This window comes from Balaenoptera borealis (assembly GCF_965194805.1).
Source record: "Balaenoptera borealis genome assembly, chromosome: 3".
NCBI lineage: Eukaryota > Metazoa > Chordata > Mammalia > Artiodactyla > Balaenopteridae > Balaenoptera > Balaenoptera borealis.
In genome coordinates, this window is record NC_138866.1 from 2105041 (window position 1) to 2123869 (window position 18829).

The 18829-nt window shown below is 54.5% G+C and overlaps 1 protein-coding gene and 1 long non-coding RNA gene across 5 annotated transcripts in view; one reads left to right on the plus strand and one right to left on the minus strand.

Moving 5' to 3' along the window:
- Positions 1–16728, plus strand: part of CDC42BPB (CDC42 binding protein kinase beta) — a 111852-nt gene extending 95124 nt beyond the window's left edge. For 2 of the 4 annotated variants that reach the window (XM_082387407.1, XM_082387409.1), the window contains 11 exons: positions 1070–1151; positions 2358–2574; positions 2702–2764; positions 3744–4340; positions 7156–7253; positions 7342–7426; positions 7549–7666; positions 7747–7864; positions 8296–8401; positions 8508–8578; positions 15333–16728. In XM_082387407.1, the coding sequence (XP_082243533.1) occupies positions 1070–1151; positions 2358–2574; positions 2702–2764; positions 3744–4340; positions 7156–7253; positions 7342–7426; positions 7549–7666; positions 7747–7864; positions 8296–8401; positions 8508–8578; positions 15333–15464 (1687 nt within the window). In that variant the 3' untranslated portion in view covers positions 15465–16728. Of the gene's footprint in view, positions 1–1069; positions 1152–2357; positions 2575–2701; positions 2765–3743; positions 4341–7155; positions 7254–7341; positions 7427–7548; positions 7667–7746; positions 7865–8295; positions 8402–8507; positions 8579–15332 lie in introns of those variants that run through there. The other 2 variants (XM_082387408.1, XR_014243301.1) reach the window with 2 other exon arrangements.
- On the minus strand, positions 15578–18321 carry LOC309626607. Its single transcript, XR_014243315.1, has 2 exons — positions 17262–18321; positions 15578–16951 (listed from the first exon to the last, which is right to left on the minus strand). It is a non-coding gene; the product is annotated as an uncharacterized lncRNA (long non-coding RNA).
- Positions 18322–18829: the final 508 nt, after the last annotated feature.

The following is an 18829-nucleotide window of genomic DNA, read 5'->3' on the forward strand; positions in this document are numbered from 1 at the left end:
GAAACTTTCCTGCTGTGAATGTTTTTGCCCTGAAAGATTTGCCAAATAGGCATCTAATAAGAAAAATACATACCCAAGAACAAGTAGAAAAGATCCCAGAGACACACTGCACAGCCTGAGGTAGTCTGTGCTCTTGTCTTCGTGAGCCCTTGTCTTCATGTGTCCACAGCGTTTGCTGAGTGGCACCGTCTCTTAGGGCTTCCATCTCTAGTCAGATGCCTTCCTGCCATCAACATACAAAAAGGCACAGCACCCTTCCCTCCCCACCTTCTCTGTGGTTAACTCTCTGAAATGGACATAATAGCAACGTCATGAGGTACGAGGGTTGTTGGGAAGATGAAGCAAGTGAATAGACAGGGTGTGCTTAGCTCAGAGCCTGGCGGGCGGAGCTATTGTTGCTGCTGCCACGTCCTCTCCTCACAAGGTGGAGCGCCCGTCCCTCTGTCACCACCCCCAGTGCCACACAGTATGGCACCTGTCCGGGGCTAGGGCCTGGCCTGGAGCTTCATTCTCCGGCATTGGTATTCGGGGGACCCATGGGGCAGGGGTGAACAGCTGGGCACCTGTGATTTGGAAACGTCCCCGGGTGATCTTGCTCACCCCTCGCTGCACACAGGTGTGCCCCTGGCCCAGCAGTGACGAGACCACTGGCAGGTGTCCTGAGGCGTAGCGCTGCTCGTAGCCCAGGGTTTAGAGCGAACTGGAGGTGATTCCATGGTTATCTCAGCACATTTTATTCCCGTTTATAGCCACGTACAGGCCAAAGCAAAGATGTGGTATGTTTGTACTTGTGGGACAGTCTGGCACAGTATAGAACAGTGTGACTCAGGAAGGTGGTTTTATTCTCAATCATCCCTAATCATTGAAACGCATGCAAGATTCTCGTCTTTTGTTTGTTGGCTTTGTCATTATAAGCGTTTTCTTATCCTGGTGGAGGCAAGGAGCCTCCCTTGTATTCTAGAAAATAGTCCCCAAAGTATCCTTTCTCATAATGTTCCTAAAGGGTGGAGGACAGGGTCCTGTGTGTGTGTCTCTTTTCCGATATTCTGAGTGTGTTATTTCTTACCAGAGATGAAGAGTTCTCTGTGAGCTCAGTCCTGGCTTCAGACGTCATACACGCTTCACGCCGAGATATTCCGTGTATATTCAGGGTATGTTTTCTTTTCCAATTTTTTAGAGACGTTTCATTAACAATAAAACATCCGTAGGGGGACTTCCCTGGCGGTCCAGTGGTTAAGACTCCGCAGTTCCCCTGCAGGGGGCACGGGTTCAATCCCTGGTTGGGGAACTAAGATCCCGAATGCCACGTGGTGCGGCCAAAAAAAAAAAGAAAAAATCCATGTGGTTAAAATAAAAGGACTGTTGTGAGCATTTCCTTGTCCTGTAGCAAGGGGCTCGCGCACATCCAGGGCGGACCTTCCATTTCTCCAGATTCCTTCACACCTGTCGATGTGTCCTGTGTCCCCCGTCCCCCTCCCCGTACTGGGTAACAGACCCTCTCTGCACACGGCAGAGCCCTGTCTCCCCAGCCTCAGGCCCTCCCACTCCGTCCTCCCTCCTCGGTCTGTGTCCCGGCTGCTCCAGTCCAGTGCACTAGGTGCTGGAGGCCGACACACGGTTGGCTGTAGATGAAACGGACCCTTCAGCCTCCCTCCTGAGGACTTGTTGGCCATTAACTGGAGCAAAGCCGGGGAAAAATCAGTAGACATTGCTTATCAGCGGTCTTGTTGGCTGAGTCGGAGTGCCCCCTGCTGAGCTAGTGTTAGCTGCTGTGGTGTCAGGAAGCTTCTAGAAGATTGTGGATCCCCCTCCACTGGGAATTTTTATAAGTACAGAGAAATTTGGTTGACCACAAAACCAAGTCTATGGATCACTTTCTGTTAAATCACATCTCTTCAGAAACTGTCTCTGTATACAATACAGAAAATTCCCATCATTGTGTGCCTAAAGGATGATTTGTAGCAACTAAGGCTGTCCCGTGCCCTGGTAAGTGTTTGGGGAGCGCCCACAGGGAAGTTGTTTGTTTGAGATCCTGTTGTCCCTTGACGTGTTCTGAGAGTGTGTTTCTCAGCTGTGATCAGAGCCTTCAAGAAGGCGGCTCTCGAGTGAACAGTGAACTGCAGTTCTGGCCAGAGCTGAGTCACCTGAGCTCTGGCGAGGCCGGGCTGCGGGCGCCGTGTGAGAGCCGGGCTGTCGCGGCCCGCAGGCGGCTGGACCAGGACCCCGGCGGCCCGCCCACGGAGGCGAGCTCTCCGGCAGCAGCCCCCGCCCTCACCCCTGCAGGCCGCGTGGCGTCGGTTCGGTGTGTCCGGTTGTCTTACGGCTCTTCTCTGTCTGTTTTGTCTTCCGTCGTGAAGGTGACGGCCTCTCTCTTAGGTACACCTTCTAAGACCAGCTCGCTGCTCATTCTGACGGAAAATGAGAACGAGAAGAGGAAGTGGGTGGGGATCCTAGAAGGCCTGCGGGCCATCCTGCACAAGAACCGCCTGAGGAACCTGGTGGTGCACGTCCCGCAGGAGGCCTACGACAGCTCGCTGCCCCTCATCAAGGCCGTCCTCACGGCCGCCATCCTGGGTGCGTTTCTCCACGTCCCGGCCGCGTGCGGGCTCAGCGGTGTGGCCCGTTTGAGCTGGTAGTTTCCCCGCCGCTTTGGAAGCAGACGGCCCGCGCGCCGGTACTGACCGCTTTACGTTGTTCGCAGACGGGGACAGGATCGCCGTCGGCCTCGAGGAAGGGCTCTACGTCATAGAGGTGACCCGGGACGGTGAGTGAGCCGGGCGCTCGGGCTGCCTGCTTAGCGCCACGCGCGCGGGGTCGGTGGTGGCAACGTGTCGGGTTAAGACGGATTCCCTGGGTGAGAGGAGTAAGTCACCGCGTCAGAGAGCTGTATAAAGAAAGGGAAAGGCCAGCGGCTGAGGAGAAGGATGCGCCACAGATAGGACAGATGGCCAGTAACTTTCTGCCTCGTGTCCCCCAGCCCCGAAGGCTGTGGGCGGGTCCAGTAAAACGCAGAGACCAGCCTCGAGGGCTGGTGGTGAGCTGACTGCCGTGTATATTAGGCCCTTCGGGGAGAGGACTGAGCAGGGAGTCGGGGCAGGGAGAGCTTCCCAGGAGGAGAAATGCTTCCTTAATTCCTGGGTGCACCGAGGCCTTACCAAAACTCTCCTTCCTTTGCTTCAAATTTTGACCTTTCATTCTTCCCAGAAGAAAAAGCAAAAGTACCCCCAAGTCTCCCCGCTTCACCGCCCTGGGCCCAGCTCTGGGCGCCTCCCCCAAGGAATAGGGAGTTGCCCCGAGGTGGCGGTGGTCCCTTCCTGACGAGCCTGGGGTCCCGGCACAGTGGAAGAAGGGTGAACACACGTGGTCTTGGGATGGTGGCTGCTGCCGCGGGCTGTTTGTCCCTCGGGGTCCGGACCCCCGGCTCTCAGAGCCCGCGTGGAGGCCCTGCCCCTGTTAGGGTATCGAGGGTCCTGGGTTGGTCTGGGGGCCCAGTGAGCGGGTGGGAGCCTTCAGCGAGTTTCTCCAAGGATCCAGTGAGGTTTTTTTGTTTTCCAAACGTGGTTCCTGGGTTCAGGGATGAGCTGGAAGGGCATCCAGGTCCCCCCACGCAGGGCCTCACTGCCCTTGGCACCTCCCAGCCAGGGCCCTGGCGCCAGGGGTGTGTGTGAGATGACGAGGAGGGGGCGCTCCGGGTGGGGCGCGAGTGGAGGCCCTGGCCTCACGCTGTCGCGCCCGTCCTGCAGTGATCGTCCGCGTGGCCGACTACAAGAAAGTGTACCAGATCGAGCTTGCCCCCAGAGAGAGAGTCGCCGTCCTCCTCTGCGGCCGGAACCACCACGTCCACCTGTGTCCATGGTCCTCCTTCGACGGCGTGGAGAGCAGCGTGGACATCAAGCTTCCGGAGACAAAAGGCTGCCAGCTCATGGCGACCGGGACGCTGAAGAAGAGCAGCCCCACCTGCCTGTTCGTGGCGGTGAAGCGGCTGGTCCTTTGCTATGAGATCCAGAGAACTAAGCCTTTCCACAGGAAGTTCAGCGAGCTTGTGGCCCCTGGCAATGTACAGTGGATGGCCGTGGTCAAGGACAAGCTCTGTGTTGGCTACCCTTCCGGGTTCTCTCTGTTGAGCACCCAGGGAGATGGGCAGGCTCTAAACCTGGTAAATCCCAATGACCCCTCGCTTACGTTCCTCTCACAACAGTCTTTTGATGCCCTTTGTGCTGTGGAGCTCAAAAGTGAGGAGTACCTGCTTTGCTTCAGCCACATGGGACTGTACGTGGACCCACAAGGTCGGAGGTCACGCACGCAGGAGCTCATGTGGCCTGCGGCGCCCGTTGCCTGTAGTATGTATATGTTTTCTGTTGCCATACCCCGTTGCCGCTGTCGCATCGCCGGTCAGCATGTGTCCTATTTGCTTTGGTTTGTCCTCTAGCTCCCTCAGCTGAGTAGTCGGGAGAGGCGGGCCCCGCAGCTTGCTGCGGGGGGCAGGGCGGTCCCACTGCCACACCCCGGGCCCGTTGGGGTGGGCTTGCCCTCCTCTCCCACGGGCCCTGCGGGGGCCCCTCAGCCCGGGAGCCCGACGGAGACGGCTGGCCTCCCTGGGGGAAGGCGAGGCCAAGGGAAGACAGGACCTGCACTGTTTTACGTTTTACAAGATGTTCTTCATGATGATGTATAAACTTACACGGTGATGAAAACAAGCTAAAGGTTTCCAGTGACCAGAAAATACCCAGTTCTGATATCCAGGTCAGAGTTCCTCTTGGGACAGATATTGTTCCGAGGGGTAGGAGCTGTTCTGGAGAACAGTTGTTGCTTAACCGGCTCAGGTGTCCTTCTGCGTGGATGACAGCACTGGGCGCGAGGCCCTGGAGTCCGCACTCCACGGGGGGCTCTTCCTGCTGGGCCTGCTGGCTGAGCACTTTCTAAAGACCCTAAACCTCAAATTCTGCCCACTCGATATAGGGAATAGCAGGTGGGCTGCGTCATGACACCCGAGGGCCAGGGGGACGAGGAGTAAGTAGGCAGCCACAGGGCACACGTTGGTTTCAAGCTGGCGGGGATGGGGTCGTGGGGGCGGGAGGTGGGAGTTCGGTTTTTCCTTAATTACCTGAAGGTACAGTCTTGTGGCTGCCTCGTTGCTGGCTTCAGCAAGCTGGCAGAACAGCCAAGGCGCTGGGACCAGGAACCCGGCCCGTGAGGGGAGCTGCCGGCCTTCAGCCGGCGGAGGCTCGCTGGACGTGTCCCGGCCTTGTTAGCCGTTGGCCAGGGCCTGGGGTGCGGTGCGGGCAGCCAGAGCCGGCAGGAAGGGCCGAGGCGTGGCCCTGGCGCTTCTCCTCCTGGTCTCTCCCTGCCGCACCCACTCGTCTTCATGGGCGGCCAGTGCAGGAATGGCCTCAAGACCACCCAGTAACGTCTGACAGGATGCAGGTCACTGAGTGCCGTGTTCTGTAATCTTGACCGTGAGTGACCTGGCAGGGACGCCCGAGCTTCCTGCGTTCTCCTCTGATTCCAGCTCTCTCTCCACCTTTGTGCTCTCTTGTTTCACCTCCATGCTCAGTACAGATGCCAAGTCAGTTTTAGAGCTGGCAAAAAGTAATTCAGTAACTTTCAGGATGGAGAACTAAAAGTGTTGCCTGCTTGTCCCAAGCCCCATCTGAGCATGCATGTGTTCTCGCCCCCCTCTCCTGTTACTCGGGGGGCGGGGGGGGGCGTTAATCGGTCCCATCCTACCGAGGAGGACCCTGAGGGCCACGAGGTGAGGTGACCTGCACAAACCACACAGCAGAGGCTGGCTTCAGACTCAGATCTGTCAGACTTCACAGCCCATGTTCTTTCCACAGGTTTAACTTTTTAGTTTAAATTTTTCTTTAGACTGGACATCTCAGTTTATCACTTTATCAGTAAGTCGTATGCACAGATCTCTCCTGGCTCCCTGCAGATGAAGCCCCACATGCTCACAAGTAAGAAGAGCTGCCCCAGAAGCCCCCATGTGGGGGAAGGTCCTCTGAGTTACTTCAGGGCCCTCTGATTTCTCTGACCATCTTTTTCGCATGTGGCACTCAAAAAGAAGGCTTCATGGTTTATCTGAGATGTCACTTCTGGGACAGTTTGGTGACTGGTTCCAGCATCTTTTGTCTGTTTCCTAAACCCTGTTGTATTTTCTTTTTTGTATTCAAAAGAACAGGTGTGATCAGAGAGCCCATTTGGAATCTGTAATAACAGCATAGCAGAAGCTTTTTAGAAATTCATCTTCAGTTAAGCGTAACATGAGGAAGATTAACCCTGGAAGGGAGAAGGACCTGGAACCAGGGCTGAGCCAGAGCCACCTGCCAGCTCTGCGTGCCAGCCCGGGCGAGGCTGTGTGATGACAGTCAGCATGCTGGGACCCCAGCCTTGCGCCTCCCGTGGCAGGATGGCAGGATGCAGCCTCCACCGCTGCTTTCTCTCTCTCAGATAGTTCAGATATTTTTTACCGCTGTCCTAAACGTGGGAAAGGCCCCTTACACTTCGGGTGCCACAGGGCCACCAGTCCTCGGTCTCACACGTGTGGTTCGCTGGGAGGGTTTTCTGTCACGACCTGACGGTGTCCCATCCCTTAGCGGGGAAGGGGAAAGACAGCACCAACTCCCCAGCTCATCGCAGGAGAGTAATTGTCGTTCTACTGCGTGTGTGTTCAGACCCGATTACAAGAGGGCTGCCTGAAAGCTCCAGGGTAAGCCAACGCCCTTGCCCAGAGCCCAGCAGGAGTCTCTGGGTGGAGATTTTAAATATTTACCCAGAAATCTGACCTTTTGGCATCTCTGAAAGAAGGGATTTGCCTTAAGAAACAGGACATTGAGCCCTTTCCTGGATTTCAGATGTGTTGAGCCTGAAGTGACAAGCTTCTGAGGTAGTTGTATAAGAAAGCTAAAGGGGAAGCCAGGTGTTTAAACAGGTCACCTTCGGCACCTATGCGATGGTATTGAAATGCTGTTTAGTTTCAGGAGTGGAGGTAAAGTGTTCAGACGTCGGTTGTGTTTGTCTGAACCTTGAAGTGAAGGTTCCCTCTAGAGGGAGGGGCAGGGCCCCTGCGGCTTGGGCCGTTGCACCCCACGCGGGGCGGGCGGCCCCCGGCACCGGGGGGGCCCCAGGCTCACCACTCTGCTCCGTGTGCGCCAGGTTGCAGCCCCGCGCACGTCACGGTCTACAGCGAGTACGGCGTGGATGTCTTCGACGTACGCACCATGGAGTGGGTGCAGACGGTCGGCCTGCGCAGGGTAAGGCCTGGCGGTGCCCGGCCCCTCCCCCGAGCCACCGCCCCCCTCTCCCCCAGCAGCCAGCCTCCCTCTCTGGTTTCCAACGCAGATCCGGCCACTGAACTCGGAGGGCAGCCTCAACCTCCTCAACTGCGAGCCTCCCCGCCTGATCTACTTCAAGAGCAAGTTCTCAGGTGAGCCCTTCTCGGGGGGAGCAGAGGACGGGGGCTGGAGGGGGGGCCTGCCTGGGAGTCGGCGGCCACGTGGCCCTCCCCCCGGCCCCACGGAGCCACAGCGGCCTTTCCTTGTCCTGCAGGAGCGGCTCTCAACGTGCCCGACACCTCTGACAACAGCAGGAAGCAGATGCTGCGGACCAGAAGCAAAAGGCGGTTTGTCTTCAAGGTGCCGGAGGAGGAGAGGCTGCAGCAGCGGCGGTAGGAACCTGGCTGGGGGCTGGGCTGGGCCCAGAGGACCCAGACGCCTTCCTGAACCTCACGGTGTTTCCTTCTCCTAGAGAGATGCTCAGAGACCCGGAGCTGAGATCCAAGATGATCTCCAACCCCACCAACTTCAACCACGTGGCCCACATGGGCCCGGGTGACGGGATGCAGGTGCTCATGGACCTGCCTCTGGTGAGCCCGCGGGTGCTGTCCCCTGCCCTCCCCACACCCGGCTCCCCTGTGGCTCCTGCCTGTATGCTCCTGAGGTGTCTGTCACCGTCTCAGTCCGTTAGGGGTTTGTGAGAAATAGCTGTCAACAGTGACTGCTGAAACATCTGAGTGTGGGCAGGTAGCATACTTGGTGGGGGTTTTTTTTTTACTTAAAAAATGTGTTTTCTGTAGAATTTGACTTGGCCTAAAGCCACTATTGCCAATTCTTAGCTCAAAACTGACCTGATGCCACTGTCCGGAGGTCCTTCCCAGCCCGTTTTGCTTGTCGAGGCCCAGGGCCCCGGCCTGCTCATGCTGCAGACTTTGCACTTGGCCTGCGCGCTCTGCCCGGGGCCCAGCTGTGCTCCCCCCGGGCGTGCTCACGTGCTCACGTGCTGTTCTCTCTGCCCCAGAGCGCCGTGCCCCCCTCCCAGGAGGAGAGGCCCGGCCCTGCTCCCGCCAGCCTGTCCCGCCAGCCTCCGCCCAGGAACAAGCCCTACATCTCGTGGCCCTCATCAGGTACCAGGGGCGCCCGGGCCAGGGCCTGGATGCTGGGACCCCAGGCTTTCAGTTCGTCTCTGAACTGTTTTCCCCAAGATGATCGATGGCTGCCTGTGTTCCGTAGGTGGATCTGAGCCCGGCGTGGCTATGCCTCTAAGAAGTATGTCTGATCCTGACCAGGACTTTGACAAAGAGGTAAGACTTGCCCAATTACAAGGGACAGGGCCTGGGGTCTGCAGCTCCACACGTGCAGGAGACTCGAAGCAGCTGTTCTTTGGAGAAAGAGACTCCATCTCCCCTGGAGCGGCCACATAGGGCCTCAGTGGTCACCAGTCCCCCGGAGCTCCCCACTCATGACTGCTCAGGCTGAGCCAAGGCCGGGAGGAGGGAGGACATGGACCCTGTGGCTGTGAGTGTGTTGGGAGAAAGATGTGGCTTCTCGCTTCCAGGTCATGGCCTCAGGGGGACCGAGGCCTCTGCAGCCTGGTGCCGGGCCTCCTTCCAGGCCCTGCTCCCGAGTCATCTGGTCCCTTGCCCCCAGCCGTGGCTGCCCGAGGCTGGGCCAGCCCTGGGAGGATGCCGCCGAGAGCTCAGGAGGCATCAGGAGAGGGGCCGAGGGAGCTGCTGGGGCCCGGCTCTCCTCCTGGGCACTGACCGTGGGTGGGCGTCACCGTGCACAACTGAGAGATGAAAGCCCTCCTGTGAAAAGTGCAGGAAGGCTTCTGTCTAGACTTTTCCGTGTAGTTTTATGCACGTGGCTGTAACACATCTGTAGGCACGTTCCTTTTAAAGCACAGGTGGCCTCATGTGTCTTGCCCTCTCTCTCCTCCTCTGACAGCCCCTTGGGATCGGAGTGTGGGGGGCCACGTGGGGGCGTCCCTGGCTCAGGTGTTCTTGGGCTTTCAGACCCCGCTCCTGGTTGCAGTGTCCTTGGTTCCCTGTGTGTGTGGTGGGGGAGGAGGATGGGAGGAATGGCAGCCTGAGGGCTGTGCCCCAGCAGCGCTTTTATGGGAAGGAGGAGAGGGGCTGGGTGCGCTGGCTGTTCTAACATCCCCGGCACCCACAGCACGTACTCACGGGGGCTGCTGAGCTGACAGCGGAAACCAGAAGGGCTTTGCTTCACGTGGTCCTCACCTTCCTGGCTTGGCCGGCTTTTCAGGTGTGGATCGGCTGCTGCTTCCTCTGCGTCCACCTTTGCGCCCTTTACCCGTCTTCTCTTGAGTCACCATGCTTTCCTCTTACTCGTTTATAGAAACTCTTCATAGATTGTGGGTGTTACTCTGTTGCAGATATTTTTCCCCGTATCGCTGATTTTTTAATTTTGTCTTCAATTGTAAGAGCATTGTCATACAGAAATTTTTAATTCTCGTACAGTCCAGTCTTTATCTTTTTAATTAAGATAAACATTCTCTTGTAGTCTGAGAGCTTGGGGTTTTCTGTTAGTCATTACGTCGTGAAAGTGTCTGCGAGGGGGTGTGAGAGTGAGTGTGTAAGTGTGTCTTAGCGTGTGTGTGTGTGTGAGCAAGGACCTGAGCTGCTTTCTTTCTAAGGTACGTGACACGCTGGCCCTGCACCACTTACTTCCAACTTGAAGTGTTACCCTTTATTATTTGTTAAATTCCTTTGTTTACGTGTCTGTATTCCTGGATCCTCTGCTGCACCACCTGTAACCTGAGAGCCGGTAGAGCACATCTCTTCATTCCCACTTTTCAAAACACTTTCTTAGCTTCTCCTTCAAATAAATTTTAAAATATTTTTAGGGGCTTCCCTGGTGGCACAGTGGTTAAGAATCCGCCTGCCAATGCAGGGGACACGGGTTTGAGCCCTGGTCCGGTAAGATCACACGTGCCATGGAGCAACTAAGCCTGTGCACCACAACTACTGAGCTTGTGCTCTAGAACCCGCGAGCCACAACTACCGAGCCCACACGCCACAACTACTGAAGCCTGTGCACCTAGAGCCCCTGCTCCGCAACAGAGAAGCCACCGACTGCAATGAGAAGCCCACACGCCGCAACTAGAGAAAGCCCACGTGCAGCAACGGAGACCCAACGCAGCCAAAAATAAAATAAGTTAAAATTTTTTTTAGATTACGGAGCTTGTTGACTCCATCATAATCTAGAAAAAGTGAAAACTGTGTTGAGCTTTTCGCTGGGATTGTGTTGGATTTGTAGATTAATTTGGGGGCTGCTCACCATCCTGACCTTCCCTGTGTAGGAACACTGCACGTCTCTCCCCTTGATGGGTTCCCTCTTGCAGGTTGCGCGTGTTGGTGGCTAAATAAGTTAATTCTTAAGCATTCCAAGGTTCTTGTTGCCATTGTGCATAAAATATAATCCTCTTAACGTGGGACAGTGAGAGATTCAGTTGGTGAACATTTTGATGCCAGTTTTTCCATCTGTGTTTATCAGTGAAGTTATCTGTGCCTTCTTTTCTGAGCTGCTCTCTTTCAGCTGTCTTCAGGGCTGCACCAGCCTCAACTCTGGCTTAGGAAATCTGTATCTCTTAGTTGCCATCATATAGGGGTTTTCTTTCCTGGAAGGTTTCATAGGCCTCCCTTAAAAGGGCCTGAGGTTGATGGCTAGAGAGGTAGGTCTTCTGGGGGTTTTTTTCTTATTTTTTTCCCTGCAACTATCTGTTTTGAAAAATTTCAAACTTCCAGGAAAGTTGCAAGATTGGTAGAGTGAATAACCCACATAAGCTGTACCTAACCCATTTTCCCCATTTGGGTTTTTGGGGAGGAACCAGCAGAAAGTGAGTTGCAGTATTACCCACCGCTAAGTACTTATCCCGCACCTCCCTCGGGAGGGCGTCTCCCCGCTGCCCGGCGACGTCCTGTTCCTAAACCTAGAATCCAGCCAGGGCCACGCTCTGCATTTAGTAGGCGCGTCTCTTTAGTCTTCAGTCTACTGTGCAGTTTGTTTACAAAAAGTGCAGTTTTTTTGCAAAACGTTCCTCAGTCAAGGCTTGTCTGATTTTTTGAATTGGGTAAACCGTGAAAAGGCCCCGCACCTGTCTCCCAGCCGCCCGGTTCTCCCCAGGGACCAACAAACAAGTGTGTATGAGTGTGCGTGCACACATGCACACACTTTTTTCCTGACTGCACACATCGTGCCCTTTATTTGAGGGCGAGGCTGTTCCCTCACGTGACCACGGTACAGCTGCCACACTGATGAAGCCACCTGCATGTCCCCATAATGTCGTTAAGCACCTTTGCTGGCGCAGGACCCAGTCCCCAAGCATGTGTGGCATTTAGCTGCCTCATCTCTTTGGCCCCTTTACTCTGGAATAAGCCTTCAGCCTGTCTGGCAGAGAGCACATCTTTTATTTTCTAGAATGCTCCTCAGTTTGGGTGTCTGACATTTCCTTGTCTTTTGAGATTTGGGTTGTGTGTCCCAGGATGGAGTACGGCACACAGGACGTGGTGTCCTTGGGGTGTTGCATCCTGAGGCACATGGTATCTGTTTGTCCTGTACTGACCTGTTTGTTCCTCTTTTTAAGTTTATTTAAGTGAAACTCACATAACAGAAAATAACCATTTAAAAGTCAACAATTCGGACTTCCCTGGTGGTTCAGTGGTTAAGAATCCGCCTGCCAATGCAGGGGACACGTGTTCAATCCCTGGTCCAGGAAGATCCCACATTCCGTGGGGCATCTAAGCCCGTGAGCCACAACTACTGAGCCTGTGCTCTGGAGCCCTGAGCCACAACTACTGAGCCCACGTGCCACAACTGCTGAAGCCCGTGTGCCTAGAGCCCATGCTCCGCAACAAGAGAAGCCACCGCAGTGAGAAGCCCGTGCACCGCAATGAAGAGTAGCCCCCGCTCGCTGCAACTAGAGAAAGCCTGCGCGCAGCAACGAAGACCCAATGCAGCCGAAAATTAAAGAAGTCAACAATTCAGTGGCTGTTTAGTACATTCACAGTGTTGTACAACCACCAGCTCTGTCTACTCAGAACACTTCCATCACTGCAAGATAAAACCCCCACCCACTGAGCAGTTTCTCCTCAATTCCTGCCTTCCCCCAGCTCCTGGCTACCACCAGTCTTAACAATCTATGGATTTGCCTGTTCTGGGCATTTCATATAGCGGAATGAATTATACAGTACGTGGCCTTTTGTGTTTGGCTTCTTTCACTCAGCATCATGTTTTCAAGGTTCATGCATGTTGTAGCCTGTATCAGAAAGTTGGTTCTTTTTATTGCTAAATAGTCCAGTGGATAGATGGACCACATCTTACGTACTCATTGGTTGTTACGAATAGTGCACTAGGAACATCTGCATACGTGTGTTTGTTTGAGTACATGTTATCACTTCTTTGGGGTATGTACCTAGGAGTGGGATTGCTGGGTCATATGGTGGCTCTACTTTTAACTTTTTGAGGAACCACAGCAGCTGTACCATTTTACATTCCTACCAGCAATGTACAAGGGTTGAGTCCACATCTTTGCCAACACTTTTTTTTTTTTTTTTTTAAAGATTTATTTATTTTATTGATTGATTGCTATGTTGGGTCTTCATTTCTATGCTAGGGCTTTCTCTAGTTGCGGCAAGCGGGGGCCACTCTTCATCGCCGTGCGCGGGCCTCTCACTATCGCGGCCTCTCTTGTTGCGGAGCACAGGCTCCAGACGCACAGGCTCAGTAGTTGTGGCTCATGGGCCTAGTTGCTCCGCGGCTTGTGGGATCTTCCCAGACCAGGGCTCGAACCCGTGTCCCCTGCATTGGCCGGCAGATTCTCAACCACTGCGCCACCAGGGAAAGCCACTTATTTTTTTTCTTACAAGAAAAATTTTTTTCAATAGTCATCCTAGCAGGTGTGAAGTTGTATCTCATTGTGGTTTGGGTTTGCATTTCCCTAATGATTAGTGATGCTGAGCATCTTTTTCATAGGCTTATTGGCCATTTGTATACCTTCTTTGGAGAAATGTCTATTCAAGTCTTTTGCCCATTTTTTAATTGGATTATTTGTTGAGTTGTAAGAGATTTTTATATAATATGGATAGGGAATTCCCTGGTTGGGACTTGGCATTTTCACTGCTGTGGCCCGGGTTCCACCCCTGGTCTGGGAACTAAGATCACATAAGTTGTGTGGTGTGGCACAGCCAAAAAAAAAAAGGATACCAGACCCTTATCAGATATGTGATTTGCAAATATTTTTTTCGTTCTTTGGATTGTCCTTTCACAATTCTCTATGTCTTTCAGTGTACAAAAGTTTCTAATTTTGGTGAAGTCCAGTTTTTCTATTCTTTTCTTTTGTTGCTTGTGCTGCTTTTGATGTTATATCTAAGAATCCATTGCCAAATTCAAGGTTATGAAGATTTAGTCCTGTTTTCTTCTTAAGAGTTTTATGGTTTTAGCTTTTGTTTAGGTCTTTTTTACATTTTGAGCTAGTTTTTGTGTGGTGTGAGGTAGGGGTCTAGTTTAATTCTTTTGCAGGCGAATATCCAGCACCATTTGTTCCTTCCCCCATTGAATGGTCTTGGCACCCTTGTTAAAAATCCGTTGACCACAGGTTTATAGATGCATTTCTGGACTCTCAATTCTATTGCATTGGTCTTTATATTAATACTACCATGCTTGGCGCAGTGGTTGAGAATCTGCCTGCCAATGCAGGGGACACAGGTTCGAGCCCTGGTCTGGGAAGATCCCACATGCCACGGAGCAACTGGGCCCGTGAGCCACAATTACTGAGCCTGCGCGTCTGGAGCCTGTGCTTCGCAACAAGAGAGGCCGCGATAGTGAGAGGCCCGCGCACCGCGATGAAGAGTGGCCCCCACTTGCCACAGCTAGAGAAAGCCCTCGCACAGAAACGAAGACCCAACACAGCCATAAATAAATAAATGAATAATAAAAATTTAAAAAAAATACTACCATGCTGTATTTGATTACTGTTGCTTTGTAGTACATTTTGAAGTAGTAAGTTTGGGAAGTGTGAGTCATCCCACTTTTTCTTAGTATTGTTTTCACTATTCTCAGTCCTTTGCAATTCTATATGAATTTGAGGATTGGCTTTTCCATTTCTGCCCCTCCCCCAAAAAATCTGTTGGAATTTCAGTAAAGATTGCATTGAATCTGTAGGTTGATCATTTTGGGGAATATTGCCATCTTTACAATAGTCTTCCAATCCATGAACATAGGATGCCTTTCCATTTATTTAGGTGGTCTTTCATTTCTTTCAGCAATGTTTTATAGTCTCAGTATACAAATCTTTCACCTTATTGGTTAAATTTATTTCTAGCTGTATTTTATCCTTTTGGATGCTATTGTAAATGGAATTGTTTTCTTAATTTCCTTTTCACATTGTTCATTGCTGGTGTATAGAAACACAACTGATTTTTGTGTGTTGATCTTGTACCCTGCAGCTTTGCAGCTTTACTGAATTTGTTCTTTGTGGAGTTCTTTAGGATTTTCTATCTATACAGAGTCATGTCAGCTGTGAAGAGAGATGCTTTTACTTCTTCCTTTCCAACTTGGATGCCATCTTTTCTTGCCCTGGCTGGAACTTGTAGCACAGTATCAAATAGCGGCAGTGAAAGCAGCACCCTGGTCTTGTTCCTGCTCTGAGCGGGGAGCTTTGCCTTTCACCACTGAGTGTGAAGTTAACTGTGGGCTGCTCATGGACACCCTTTGTCATGTTGAGAAAGTTCCTCTCTGTTCCTCATGCTTTTATCATGAAAGAGCTTCACGTCTGTGACCTCTGACTGCTTGGTTGCCATGCTGTCTGGTTTCTTCACTGCAGAGTTACTCCTTTTTGTAATAGTTACTGAGTCATTTGTGGGGTTGGGCCTTGGTTTATGATCTCTCACCAGCAAGGACAACGTGACAAGCTTGCAGAGAGTGTGTTCTCATAACAAGAATGGAGCCAGCAGGGGCTACACCTGCCCAGGCAGCATCGCCTCCACAGGCCCAGGGCGATGGTTCTCACGCTGTCCCTCTTCTTTGTCTTCACAGCCTGATTCGGATTCCACCAAACACTCGACTCCATCGAACAGCTCCAACCCCAGCGGCCCACCAAGCCCCAACTCCCCCCACAGGAGCCAGCTCCCCCTTGAAGGCCTGGAGCAGCCGTCCTGCGATGCCTGAAGCTGCCGGCTCACCACAACAGGGCTGGGGGGCCCAGGTGGCCTCCAGTGTCAGTGCCAAGACTGAGCTGACCCTCCAGTGTTGTCCAAGGAAATGTAGAATCGATTTGTAGATACGGAGATGAAGAAAATACTTTATTATAATAATGATCGGTTTTATGCCGCACCGAGGCGGTAGGCCAGATCTGCTCATCTGCACAGCTGTTCCGTTTGCACACGAAGGACCGCCTGCGGCCCCTCCTGCCCAGAACCAGCTGAGGCAGCGCGGGGGGGCCTGTGACGCCAGCCTCCTGCAGACCCCAGTGGCGCCCGGGGGGCTCTGCAGGAAGCAGGCAGCTCGGGATGGCCTCGGTGCCGCGTCTGTTCCCTGTTCCCTGAAACTGTTTCCTAGGACCTTAGGAGAATAGTAGGAATTTGTATATCATTCCCAGTGTCCCTAGAGTTTTGAAGACAGGGGAAAGTGGAGCTTAGTTTGTGGCCTTTTTATTCATTTAGCCATTACGTAGTCAGATGCAGAAGTCCTTCTGTCGACCTTGTAGCCATGGACAGAGGCCCATTTGAGTGAAGCCTGCCCTGTCCTGGTCCCTCGTGTGTGTCAGTCCATTTCTGGTCACAACCACGAAGTGTCACCCGTATCTACTACTGTGAAGTCAGCTGTGCTCCGTTTCCCGCTCGCTTCCACAGCTCTGCCTCCTGCTGTAAAACCAGTGAGTGTCGTGCAGCCGGGCCCCGAGGCCTGCGGGCCGAGAGGAAGCCAGAGCCCCGGGTAGCCCTGCGGCAGGCGCCAGGACCCCTGCCCTGCATGGAGCCCCGTGACTAGTGCCCTTCTGGATCGTGTAGACTCACCGCCACACTCCGCCCGGTGGGCCGGCCAGCAGCGCCCGCGTGTATCTGCCTGCCTTCCCCGCGGCGTTTGTGAGTATCAGGCAGCTTCCTGTCTCTGTAAAGGCTTGCGATAAAGGCTCGCCCCGCTGGGCTTCTCCCTGTTCTCCCGCCGGTCGATGTTCTCGGTGGCAACGCTGTTGAAGACGTGCACTTACCTTGAGTCGGCACTGAGTGACGTGGGCACTGTGGCCTGCCTGTGCGTGTCACACGCCCAGCACCCGCCTGCCCGCCCCCTGGGCCTTCTGCTGGGGCTGGCACCTGCTGGGGGTTCTGGTTTTTACTTTTTTAATGTAAGTCTGAGTCTTTGTAATTATTGAATCGTGAGAACATTTTTGAACAATTTACCTGTCAATAAAGCAGAAGACGGCAGTTTTAAAGTTCTCAGTGGTTTGTCTGAATGTGACCACGTGTCACCCGGTGTCTGGCCCCCCAGTAGCGCCCTGTGCTGGAAAGCACCGTCTTGCCTGTGGAAGCCATTCTTGGTCATTTGCTCAGGCGGGGTCCATGCTAAAAAGGTTCGTGTCCACGTGGCAGGAGCCAGCCGCCAGAGCTGGGACCTCTTGCTTGCCAATGTCACGATGGGGGCGGCCTCCTGGCGACACCCTGCACCATGGTAGGCGGGGTCAGGGGTGGGCCACTGGCTGGAGAGGGGGGCCGTCTGGCCAAGTGTCCGTGCCAGGACAGGCAGATGGGCACTCAGCCTGAGAGCAGCAGGTGCCCTCCAGGGCCGGGGCAGGGTGGGGCCAGCTGCTGCACCAGGGACCCCAGTGCTGGGAAAGGGGGATGTGCCCATGAGCCCGCAAGGCAGAGCAGTGCCCCGGGAGGGAAGCTGCATGTGACAGACACACGCTGGCCCTTCAGCAGCCCCGGGGGGTAGGGTGGGGCAGACCACCACCAGGAGGGGGGAGCTCACGGGGAGGCTGGGCTGGATGGGTGGCCACATTGGGGGCTCTGGCCCCCAGGGCAGGGGGCAGCCTGTGGTGAGTTGGGTTTCATCATTTGCTCCCAGTAAGCTCCTGGTAACATGTGAGCAGTGACGGCACCTGCCGAAGAGGGTGGTGGTGTGAGGACACAGTAGAGCACAGAGAGCAGCCCCCGGGTGCCTGGCAGGTGATGCTTGGGGGGCGTCCTGGGCACCCTTGCAGCTCCGCCAGTTGGCACGGCCCGGGCTCCGCAGCCAAAACAGCCCCGCCGGCCGGCGGGGACCCAGGCCCGTCTCACTGTGGGCCTCCGTGGTCACAGCTGGGGAAGGAGCATGGCAAATTTTAGGAGCAGACACAATCCTCCCACCTGTACCTGAAAGGGGACCACCCAAAGCACAGGCAGAGACAATTGACTGAAATCACAGCACCTGGAAAAGTGAAAAGCGAGCATAGGCCAGTGGTGAGCGGCCATGTGGGGTAGTGGGCAGCCGGGGCCTCGGGGTCAGAGATGATGGCATTGGATACTGGCCCTCCCTCCGTTTGATGTCTGCCCCACGTGAGGTGAGCACCTCTCACAGGTCTGAAACACGGGTGCTGAAGTGTCAGTCTTTTAAATGCAATATTAGCTATTGCAACAGCTACACAACACCAAGAGGAACGACCACCCACAACAACATGGGTGAGCTTCACAGGCAGGATAGTGGCCACAGAGCACAGCTTCCCAAGTGATGGAAACTTACCAGCAAATTCACTGTTAGAGGCTCGCAGGTGGTTACCCTTGGGGGGGGGAGGGAGGGGGGATGTTTCCAGATGCTGCTTACACAGAAGTGTCCCTCCCTGACAGTTCAAGCTGGGCATTTGTCAGTACAACTTTACACACACACACACACGATTCACCGTCCCACTGCTGCCCCATCAAGCCCTACCAAGTGAGTGTCCTACTCAGAGCGGCTCAGTCCTGACACCCACCCTCCAGGTCAGAGCTGCCCTCAGAAGAAGGAGGGCGAGGCCTGGCCCTGCAGCGATGGACACCAAACAGCCCCCACCCAGCAGGACGCACCTGCCAGCTCCCTGACCTGCTCCACTACTGTGGCGGGCAGCTCTGCCCCTGCCCCCGCCCCCAGCAGAGGGGACAGATCTACTGTGTCCCTGGGACCGCTCCTCCGCAGCCCAGTCTGCCCCAAGTCCAGGTCCACCTGGCTGGCTCTGGGCCTGAGCAGCTTGGCATGAGGTAGGGGAGCACCTGGCAGTCCACTTCTCCACGCTCCTTGGCGCCTCACTCAGATTTGCTGCTCCCCACCGTCCCCCCTGCTGCAGTCCCCTCCCTAGCCTTAGGAGCTTCTTGCATGGGCTCCTCCAGAACCGGGGCAGCCCCCTCCTAATTCTGGGTGGAACCTCGCAGACCAGAAGCCTCGGACCGCCCCAGCCTACAGGTAGTACCCAGGACTGCCCTGGGCGAGTGGCCAGGCGCCAGCCGGCACAGGCTCTGAGGACCACCCCTCACCATCCCACCAGGCAGGGGCAGAGAGGTGGCAACGCAGGAAGCAGTGTGTCCACG